Raw genomic sequence first — 12,068 nt, forward strand, 5'->3', positions numbered from 1 at the left:
CGCTAGCCGATAATGCAGTAAGTGATCAGGAATATCAACTCATACTAGCAGAGTTGGTCAAGTACCGCGAGATGAAGGAAGAAATAAGAAAGATTTCCAAGAAGCATATGGACTACGACCTACAGCAATCCCTGATCGAACAGCGAAGGCAGGAAACCCGCGAGTCCTTCTGCAAGTTGTTCGAGAAAAATAATCGAGATGAAAAGTGAGATGAAAATCGAGATGAAAATCGAGATAAAAAGATATATTATCTTTAGAAACAAAAAAAAAGTTTGTGGAACACCACGGGAGTGAACTTCGGCTTCTTGTACTGCAAGTTACAACTATTGTGAGCTGCACCTCGGTATTTCCCAGTAAAGTGACAGTGATCTCTCACCTTCTTGTCATCCTTACTGAACTCACCTTGGCAGATCCAGCACTTTGTCGCCTTTTGGAATTGTTTGCGGTCATTTTCCCCAAAAATCATTGGTTTCGCCGGAATTTTGCCAATTTCTTTGATGTCTTTCTCCAACATTTCTACGAATATTTGGGAGACATCTTCGTCGTCAGTTTTCACGGTGTAGGTAACCGGATCTTTAGAGAAGACACCATCATCAAAGCATTTGATGTAGTAACAAAAGCTCGATGGGGGTGTATTTCTGGTATTTCTTCGTGTAGCTCTTTCCCGGACACGCTTCACACGTATCTACTGGTTTGATGAAAGATTCAAAGTCAGCATACACTGTGAACGGCACTCTCATGGACTTGTGTATGTGCCCAAACGAAATGGTCGAGCCCTCTTCTGGCATCTCTATCTTGACGGTCTCGTTTGAATAACAGTATTCCATGTGCTTATTCAACGATTCCTGTGAGTAGAAGGGGTTCAAACATCTGAGACAGTAATAATTTTTGTGTTGGTGGTTTCCCGTTTGGCTGGACAACAAACGGCTCATGTCTTTGATGACGCAGTAATGCTGCTTTTCCCCATCAGAGATCAATAAAAGGTTTATTGTTACCCTATCAACGTGTTTGCTTATTCGGAGGGGGAAACACTAGTTTCATAGCCAAAGACATTTATAGATATGTCTGGGTTTTGCTTCTCGACATGATCTATTGTCTTAAGACTAACTGGGTAATCAATACCGTCCATGTTGAGTTTTTCTGCTTGCATTTCGAGCATCTTAGTTATGCGGCAAGCATTACGTTCTACGGGATGTAATGCTCGAGCAAGTGCCCAGAGGAAGCATCTGTTGTCATCATTCTTGACATTGATCACTCCCTTCTTAGGATGTGCAAGGGCCTCCGGAGTAGGGATGTAAGAGCTCCCCCTCAACGGTTCATAAGCAACTGTATGAATTTCAATGGCAATGATAGATTTAAATGTCCAGTTGCTGCCTCGCAACTGGAATGTCGCCATGGCCTCCATGACTCTATCTACCATTGCATCATACAGCCCATCTGCATCTGTTCCCCCGAGGTTAATCTCGACATTAGAGTGAAAGGCTGCAGGCTCTACGATTGTTTCCGAGGCACTAACAAAGTTCACTTTTTCCATGTTACATCTAAGAATTAGCTTTACCTTAGTGCCTCGGATTCCTCTCAAGAGGTTAACTACATTTTGTCGGGCTGTGTTGAGAAACGATTGAGCATCAAACCCCTCTCTGCCATCTATGGTATATTGAGTCGTGAATTTCCTCAGAGCAGATCTTGTCTCTCTGATTTCAAACATCTGCTGCTTTCTGAATAAAGCATCTACTTTTTCCTTCAAGGCTTTTAATTTCGATGGGGCCTTCTTAACAACTTCTCTGTCTGCATCATGCAGCCATTCAACCCAATCTACAGCAGCTTTGATCGATTTATTTACTTTTTGTTTAACCTTGTCCCTGGTTGTAGGGATAAGGACAGGTTGAAGAGTCGGCACATTGATGCTAGGTACATCTGCATCTAAGAAATTTTGATCTGGAGGATTCCTCTGTGGGATGAAAGCCGATGCCAGTCGTCTTGCTCCTCTAGCAATGTTTGTTGCAGCATTCATAGCCGCATTACTAATTCTTCTGAAAAGACTCGTTGTTTGTATAATAAATAGATTTTTTTTTCGATATGCCATTTTCAATTTTTTTTTATTTTTTCATGAATGTTGTATATGTTAACCCACATACAACATTTTTTTTTTTGCTTACATCTTGCTAATTCCTCTGGGGTCACCCACTTTAATCTCATACTTGTTTTTCCACACCCTTCCATCCCAAAAGGTTATTATCCTCGAGGATTTGTCTATGAATTGAGATGCCTTATGGATGGAAATGTAATCTCCTCTCCAGTATTAACATCCCTCAACACAACAGGTTTGGGGTTATTTCTAACTGCCATTGGATCTACCTCTTTCTTTGTCTTCACTGGTTTGGGTGGTTCCTCTGGTATTAATTCCTTTCCTTTCAACAGCTCGATCAGCCGCTTCTTGCCGCAATGAGAATAACCTTTGATTTTATTCTCACGAAGAATTGTTTTCAATTCAGACAGTTTCAACATTGTTTTTCTATTATAGATTTTTATTTTCTTAAAGTCATTTTCAAGAAATGTAGAAATCTAGCTATATACAACGTTTACCTTCTTCCCATCGGTCTTGAAGTTTATCATCTTGTCACTAATCACAACAGCAAATGCTTCGGTACCCGCTGGCACGTTGGCATTGAACTGAGTTTTTATTTGGATGTCAGTGACTGCGGTCTTCAGTCGCTCACTCTGCTTGCTGACGTCGAACACAAACAGTGGGAAAAGAGTCTTGTAATCGGCGGGGGTGATGTTGGGGTTTGACACCAACTCGTCCATGTTGTAAAACTTGGACCTGAAGGCTGCTGCATCACCGTACGCCCGACTGAATTGCTGTTTGGGAAGGGAGAGGTTGTAGGCAACTGCGGGGTATCTAGCCGAGTCTAGCATGACAAATATATTCCTCACATTGACGTTGTCAAAGATGGAAGGATTCTGCTCTTGGTCACCGTCTTTGTCAGTTTGGAAACCGACAATGACATAGCGCGGTCTTTCAGGCGCTGATTTGACAGATAGTCTCCAGGTGAAGCTAGTTGACTGTGGTACGGAGATGGAATCACATTGCTTGATCCTGTACATTACGGGTAGAAGCGCATTTGAATCGAGTGTCTTGTAAAGCTGAAATTTTTCAGCATCTGCGGGTAGTACATGAGGCATAAACCACGACACCTTTTCGAGGATAATTTTCCCATCATCAACATTTGCATTCCTGAAGATCGCATCGTTGTCCGTTTTCCGCACCAGAGTCAGGGTTTGTTTCATATCATACACAATTTTGTCATAGTCTTCGCAAAATCCAAAGATGTGCTTGAGTGGATTAGGAGATTTGATTATATAGTATTGGCGAACGCTAAATCCGGCATTGCCTGCTGCTGCAGCTGCAGATGCTGCAGCTGATGTGTCCTTGTACCACAATTGATTCAAACCCTGCTACTTGGAGAAGTCATCTGGATATTTCAACAGACCAAGCATCGTTGTACCCTGTCCTGGATGAAAGAGAGATTCAATCTCCTGTCCTGAAAGCTGGTACTTGATGTTGCTGAAAAGATACATGAGAGCATTATTCGTCAGTGTAACGTTATCATCGTTTGCGTAAGCGGTCCCGTCAGTTTTTGTCAGACGCCCTTCGATGATCAGATAGCTCTCGCTTGGGTGAGTAAACAGATCTTGTGTTTCAATATTGATCCTGAGCTCACCTGGGTTATTGAGATTCGTACCGGTAATCGGATCGTACTCATGGTGTTCGTATTCTTCGATGCTCTCATCCTTCATGGGAGCCTCAGTAAAATTTAGAATGTTCATCATATTTTATTTTTTTATTAGCAAGAGAAATTTTTTTATATCATTTTACAGATATAAAATTTTTTTACAGAACCCACAAATGGGCGAGCGCCCTGCCAGCATTATTAACATACACGTCCGACAACACAATACTATCAAGGTGTTTTTGTTTTCGTAGACAAGCTTTATCTTGCCTAAACCACCGTTATAAAGATAATCATTAACCTCTCCCTCAATCTCCTTCATCTTGCCTACCTTCTCTTCGGGTAGTTTCAAGACAACACCTCTATGATGCCCATTTACATCTTCAGTTTCAAGGAATTCACACCCTTCAAGGCTGATCCTTGCATTCTTGACAAAAATACATGAATCGCGTGTTTGGTAATCATGACGCTTGAATTCGATAGCCATTTTTTTTATTATAGATTTCATTTTTCTTTAAGTCAATTTTAGACCAGATCCTTGATTCAATCTTTTGACGAGGTCTTGAATCGCAATCGCCCTCTGTTGCTGCATTCCGCTCCCATCTATTAGTGAATGGATATTCTGATCAACTGGGGATGACTTCTTCGCCGGTGTACCAGCATGCTTTTGTAGAATTGCTCGAGATTTGGGTGTAAGAGCTTTACGTGCGAGACCGCGCACTCCTTTCTCAAGGAACTTCTTTCCAGCATCAAGAGCTGCAGTCTTTCCAGCATCCATAGCTTTCTTCCCAACTTCCTTAGCAACGCTTTTACCAGCATCTAGAGCGGTAGAGGCAATCTGTTTCGCAGCATTGCTAGTAAATAATCTAGTGAAAAAACTTGCGATGCTATCAAACATTCCAGCACCGCCATAGACATACTGTCTTCTAAATCCACGATTCTTTGCTATAAACATTATTTTTTATAGTCTAGATATTATTTTTTTATATGCATTGACGTCCAGCACCTTTTGTCTTTTTAGTTCATCGCAAATCGATACAAGCTCGTTCCGAACGCCTGTGTTACCCGCTGCCTTGCTTGCCATCAGCAGGTCTAGTCTTTCGAGCAATGCATTAGGATCGCTAGGAATGACAACAGATGTGCCGCTCCCTTCGTAATAATCCCTATTAGTCCAAATGGTTCTAAGCACATTCTTCCATTTCAACCCCTTGCTGGCCTTTGGTCTGTTACTCTCTGGATCGTTGCCTTTTTTGAGAGCGTTCGATTCAATCATCATCTTCGCGTAATTTTCGTAGTCCTGGTCGGTGTATATTTGATCGTCTGGATTCTTGGTTACGATGAGTTCCCACAATCCCGGTGTTCCTTGGTACTCTTCACCATCCACTACTATGTTATCATCTACAAAGGCGACGGGCTTATTGCCTATATAAAAATTGCCGTTCTTATCGTATAGCCCGTACGTTCTATCAGCCTCGGATTTGGAAGCGAACTTCCTTAAATATTCTTGCGCGATTGGTCCGATAAACTGCGTATCAGTATCTTCCTTTTTTGTTGTTGAAACCCCTCTATAGATGGAAACGCTGGAAATGTGATTTTCTTCAATTCCGATATGTTTTCTTTGATGGGTCTAATATCAGACCTTATGTCTTCTGCCGTACTTTTTTGTACGTCCGTTATAGGTTTGAATATTTTACTGAGATCTGTTTGTAACTCTCGTTCACCAATCCGTCTCTCTATCTCTCTGTTTTGGAGCCTCTTTTTCAGTTCGAGAAAATCTTTTACGATTAAATCCCTTTTCTCGGGATCTGTAATCTTTAGAAATGACATTTTTTTTTTGTTTCGAAAGATAATATTTTTTTTATCTCGATTTTCATCTCACTTTTCATCTCACTTTTCATCTCGATTTTCATCTCGATTTTCATCTCGATTTTCATCTCGATTTTCATCTCACTTTTTCTCAAACAACTTGCGGAAGGACTCGCGGGTTTCCTGCCTTCCCTGTTCGATCAGGGATTGCTGTAGGTCGTAGTCCATGTGCTTCTTGGACACCTTTCTTATCTCTTCCTTCATCTCGCGGTACTTGTCCAACTCTGCTAGTATGAGTTGAAATTCCTCATCACTTACTGCATTATCGGCTAGCGCCTTCGAGATGTACGACGATATCGTGTTCAGTTTTGCTTGTGCCAAAACCTTGATCTTTTCGTGCTTTTCGGCTTTGGCCGCACACTTCCTATTCACATATTTTCCGACGATACTCAGAGCTCCGGTAGCAAGCGCAACGCCCTCCATCACGACAACAATCGGTGCTGCTACTACCGTAGATAAAAGGCTAACACCACCGATGCCAAGCCCCATGGTGACGCCGATAAGACCAACATCGACATTATCCACTATCTTCACGGCTCTGTGGTACTTCTTGCTGAGGGTCTCACGCTTTTCTCTTTCTTCCTCGAGAATCCTCTGAATCTCGTTAATTTTCTGTAAACGATAACCTTGTCCCTCATCTTCAGGGGGAGCTGTTGGCAACTTTGGATAAAGCGCCATATCATTATTCACTTTGTTGATTTCCATATTTTTATATGTGTGAGATTTTTTTTTATGTCATATAATGTATGAGACATAGAGGCTCGTTTTCCTCAATAACAACAACCCCGTTCGAATTGTTCGCGATGTTTATCACCACATCATCAACACTTTCGAGAATGGCTTCATTTTGTATACTGCATTGCCTCATTTTAAGGCTTTGCTTTAGTGTCGTTAAAACCATACCACTAGTCATCCTCAATCCAAACCTTAATCTAATCGTTTTATTTTCTTTTGGTCCGATGGTAAGTTTATTTTGATTGAATATTTCCCACGTTACTGGTTGCACCTTCTGTGGAGGATGTTTTACATCCATTACCGGTATCCAGTAAATCGTCTTCGGCTGTCTTGGCAAGTTATACCAATTTTTCGGTTTTACACCAAATTTGTGAACAGGCATTCTTTTTTTAATATATATATATATTTTTTTAATATATATATATGTTCATGACCACGTATGCATGAAACACTCATAATATTGCACCGAGGATCGGAATGTTGTTGAATGGGCTGTTAGGTCCCAGGATAAGACCCTTCCCATTATACCATCTCCTTTCTTTATTTATATAAAGTCCATCACCAACGGCTTCTAGACCCGAACCGGTCGCGGGTCCTAAATAAAGTCCTTTTCCGTCTGTCTCTATCTGGCAAACACAACCTCCTTTCTTGAGATACAACCCGTTCCCAACCACCTTTTGCACTCCCGAACTAGCCAAACCAGAAAGAGCGCCAATGCCTAATGCTGGAAGTACCGTCTTTGCCAAAACAGGCAATGCACGCGCTGCCAAACCAGCAAGCATCCCAAGGAAACCGCCCTCAACTTTCATATTGTGTTTGAGTTGAGCTTTACTCATTTTGATGGTTATTCCTTTACCACCTTCATAGGCTTTGGCTAATCTCTTCACTTGTCTGTCTGTCAGTGCTAAGACATCTTCACCGTTCAAATCTTCGTGACCAAAACGGACACTGACAGGACAACCGTTTTGAAGGGCCTCTCGTAATTTTTGTTTCTGCCCTTCTGAAACATTCAATTTAACATTCGTATATCGTGACATTTTATATATACGAATATTTTTTTTATTACACTTGTCTGATGTGAAACCTCAATGATAAATTATCTCCTCTTAAATTTAGCAGCGTGCCATTTTGGTCGGTGAGTGAAGTCTCAAGACTGTGTATGGTGTCTAGTGTCACGGGAAGATACACCAAATTTCGTGGTGTTTCAACTATTTTATGTCCAGGGGTGACATTTGGAAAGAAGGAGTATATCGTGTGTTGTGAAGCTCCATTAACGTAGCTCCCTGAGATATTGTCAACATTAACATGCAAGCTGACAATACTAAGAATGTTGACGACATTTTCAGACTCCTGAAATCCTAGTGCGTAAATGTCGTGGTTAAATCCTAATACACTGGAAATGGAGTTGGGATGCCTAAAGTCTATTTGGTAATTATTATCTAAAATAAGGACAATCTTTAGTGTGTTCGTGTTTGCAGAAATTGTAACGTAATATTCCTCATTGACACTGCCATAGTGTCCATTCTGCCTCATCTTTTGTTGAATTGTGTCGTTAATGTCATCGATGTTATAGATACCTTCTGGTAAATAAATTTCGAACCACGTTGTTCCGCCATCGGGCGAGTATCTAAAATAATTATTACTCGCATCAATGTTAGGAAAAGAGTAGTAAGTCTAGAGATTGACGAGTGCCATCTCGTGCTTTTTCTTTTTGTCGAGTTGAATTGGTGGATTGAACCTAGTTCTAAATCTTGTCTTGTTGCTATTCAGGACAATCTGAAACGAGGTTTTAGGTTCAGTGTTTTCAGCTATTTTTTCAAGTATTGATTCCATTTTTTTTATAATATAATGTTTTTTTAACTCGGAATATAAAATGTGTCAAATCCACTTCTGTACTTACCGTTCTGCCTGTTACTGGTCAGGTCGATCACTACGAACCCATGTGGTTTTTCCCATGCTACCTTGCACAGACCTTTGAATTCATCTTTTGACATGTCTTGACTCACATGATCATTATAGATATGGTTGATATTCTTCAGGTCTTGTGGGAACAAGCAGATAAAGTTTGCATTTTCTCTTATCGTTTGGCGTGGTAGCTTGAAGTAATTTTGTGAAAGGTAGAAACAATCTACATTGCTGTGTCTTCCACGAATATAGTAAGACTCGCATTTATTCTGTTTCTCCAACAGCAAATCATCAAATATCATTAAATTCTTGTTTTCGGAACTTAAATCATGGGGTCTGGGACGTCTTCGGCATATTCGTAAAAGCAGCATTGTATGTCCGACTTGTCTTTCATCTGTTTAGACCATGCCTCAACAAGCGCTGTGGGTGACACATCTGACTTCATTACCTCATCGCGCAGGGCAAACAAGCGCATAATAGCTTCTTTTGGCAATTTCTCTTCAAAAGCTTTCTTGAGGAATGCGGTATTCAGGTTGGAATAGACTCTTGCCGAATACTGCTAGCTTGTTATAGCCAAGCCAACCCGGTCTCAGTAAAAGATTGAGCAAAAGTGTGGTTTTACCACACCCCGATTTGCCTACAATCGCTCCCCTTATGCTCTCTGGCAGAAGCTTGTGATTGAACCGTTTTGATACCATTTCATTCCACGATAAATCTTTGACTTCCATATTTTTAATATAAATATTTTTTTTATATCTAAAAAACATAATGTACTGTCTTAAATGCAAAAGAGCCACTGAAACAAGTGATGTTCAAAACACTGTTTCTAAAAATGGACGAAATATGAAACGGGGTAAATGTGTCGTGTGTGGGACTACAAAAACACAATTTGTAGGCGGATCAATGGTGAATGAAGCCATCAATCATTTACCGTTTGAAATGCATCTCCCGGGACATAATTTTACGGGACCTGGGACTAATCTCGGTAAAAGGCTGAAACCAGACCTCACACCAAAGGAATGGAGTAAACCTATCAACAGGGTTGATAATGTTGCATACCATCATGATGTGTGTTACTTGAAAACCAAGGGCACTAATACAAGAAATAGGGTATGTGACAAAAATATGTTAGCTGAACTGGGTGGAATTGTTAACCCTACACTTAGAGAGAGGTTGGATAGATCTATTGTGGACAAGATCATTGGCACTAAGATGAGGTTTGGAATGGGGGTGGGAGGGGAAAAAAAGCAGGTTGAGGAGATGAGCTCAACGCCTACAGCTCTCAAAGCATTTGCTGAAGAATTACACAGACCCGTGAGAAAAAAGTTTGAGAGAAGGAGGGTACGTGTTAATGGCATCGATGAAATTTGGGCCGCAGATTTGGTAGACATGCAGGCATTCTCGAAATTTAATCGCGGCACCAAGTATCTCCTTGCCGTTATCGACATTTTCTCCAAGTACGGTTGGTTAGTGCCATTAAAAGATAAAACGAGGAAATCGGTCGCAGCTGCACTGAAAAAGATACTCAAGGGGAGGAAACCGAAAAAGATTTGGGTGGATCAGGGCAAAGAGTTTTACAATAAAGACGTGCAGAGTTTAGTCGAGTTATACTCGATTGAAAACGAGGAAAAATCGAGTGTGGTGGAGAGATGGATCAGAACGATGAAAGAAAAAATGTGGAAATATTTTTCCTCCAATTCCACGAGTGTCTACATCAATGTGCTCGACGAACTTGTCGATCAGTACAATAATACGACACACTCGTCAACAAAACATACACCCACCGAAGCCAGCAAGAAGAAAAATGAAACCCGAGTGTGGATGAATCTATACCCCAACCATGATGAGCCTAGGATAATTCACCCCAAGTTTTCCGTCGGAGACGCCGTGCGGATAAGCAAGAAAAAGAAAACCTTTGAGAAGGGCTATCAACCGAGATGGACGGAAGAAGTATTCACGATAACGGCGGTACAACGCACGTCGCCCGTAACGTATAAGATTAGCGACCAAAACGGAGAAGAAATTCGGGGTACCTTCTACGAACCCGAGTTGCAGAAGACGAGCCAAGAGGTATACAGGATAGAAAAAGTCGTCAAGAAGGGTAAAACGAGGTCGTTGGTCAAGTGGAAGGGTTATCCAGAGACGTTCAATTCATGGGTCAGCAATAAGGAGATAGTCGAGCTTGCGAGGCCGCTCGTTACATTATAGAATGTTTTTTCTTTAAGTCATTTTTAGAAACGTCATTTAGACCATGTTTAAACATTGTTGTGGTTGGTTTTGAGCTTGTTGAGTCAGAGTCCTTAGTTATTGTTCCTATCCGCCTAATAGACATCCCCTATATATCCTTAGTTATTGTTCCTATCCGTCTAATGGACATCCCCTATATATCCTTAGTTATTGTTCCTATCCGTCTAATGGACATCCCCTATATATTCTTAGTAATTGTTCCTATCCGCCTAATGGACATCTCCTATATATCCTTAGTTATTGTGTCTATCCGTCTAATGGACATCCCCTATATATTCTTAGTTATTGTTCCTATCCGTATAATGGACATCCCCTATATATTCTTAGTAATTGTTCCTATCCGCCTAATGGACATCCCCTATATATCCTCATTTATTGTTCCTATCCGCCTAATGGACATCCCCTATATATTCTTAGTAATTGTTCCTATCCGCCTAATGGACATCCCCTATATATCCTTAGTTATTGTTCCTGTCCGTCTATTTGACATATCCTATATATCCTTAGTAATTCTTCCTATCCGCCTAATGGACATCCCCTATATATCCTTAGTTATTGTTCCTATCCGCCTAATGGACATCCCCTATATATTCTTAGTAATTGTTCCTATCCGCCTAATGGACATCTCCTATATATCCTTAGTTATTGTTCCTATCCGCCTAATGGACATCCCCTATATATCCTTAGTTATTGTTCCTATCCGCCTAATGGACATCTCCTATATATCCTTAGTAATTGTTCCTATCCGCCTAATCGACATCCCCTAAATATTCTTAGTTATTGTTCCTATCCTATCTATATATTCTTAGTTATTGTTCCTATCCGCCTAATGGACATCCCCTATATATTCTTAGTAATTGTTCCTATCCGCCTAATGGACATCCCCTATATATTCTTAGTAATTGTTCCTATCCGCCTAATGGACATCCCCTATATATTCTTAGTTATTGTTCCTATCCGTCTAATGGACATCCCCTATATATCCTTAGTTATTGTTCCTATCCGTCTAATGGACATCCCCTATATATCCTTAGTTATTGTTCCTATCCGGCTAATGGACATCCCCTATATATCCTTAGTTATTGTTCCTATCCGCCTAATGGACATCCCCTATATATCCTTAGTTATTGTTCCTATCCGGCTAATGGACATCCCCTATATATCCTTAGTTATTGTTCCTATCCGTTTAATGGACATCCCTTATATATCCTTAGTTATTGTTCCTATCCGTCTAATGGACATCCCCTATATATTCTTAGGAATTGTTCCTATCCGCCTAATGGACATCCCCTATATATTCTTAGTTATTGTTCCTATCCGTCTAATGGACATCCCCTATATATCCTTAGTTATTGTTCCTATCCGTCTAATGGACATTCCCTATATATTCTTAGTAATTGTTCCTATCCGTCTAATGGACATTCCCTATATATTCTTAGTAATTGTTCCTATCCGCCTAATGGACATCCCCTATATATCCTTAGTTATTGTTCCTATCCGTCTAATGGACATCCCCTATATATTCTTAGTTATTGTTCCTATCCGTCTAATGGACATCCCCTATATATCCTTAGTTATTGT

The 12,068-nt window shown here is 40.6% G+C and overlaps 1 protein-coding gene across 1 annotated transcript; it reads right to left on the reverse strand.

Annotated features, from left to right (window-relative positions):
* Positions 1-2,565: 2,565 nt before the first annotated feature.
* On the reverse strand, positions 2,566-3,291 carry LOC132557111 (uncharacterized). The gene has a single exon (XM_060221599.1). It carries the CDS (start codon positions 3,289-3,291, stop codon positions 2,566-2,568), a length of 726 nt encoding a protein of 241 aa, XP_060077582.1.
* Positions 3,292-12,068: the final 8,777 nt, after the last annotated feature.

Source organism: Ylistrum balloti, unplaced genomic scaffold (assembly GCF_031769215.1).
Source record: "Ylistrum balloti isolate Yb309-2 unplaced genomic scaffold, AGI_CSIRO_Ybal_v1 Utg370624, whole genome shotgun sequence".
Taxonomy (NCBI): domain Eukaryota; kingdom Metazoa; phylum Mollusca; class Bivalvia; order Pectinida; family Pectinidae; genus Ylistrum; species Ylistrum balloti.

What these genes read in the sequence shown, in the direction of transcription:
- LOC132557111 (XM_060221599.1), bottom strand. Translation starts at nt 3,291, where the DNA reads ATGAAACAAACCCTGACTCTGGTGCGGAAAACGGACAACGATGCGATC.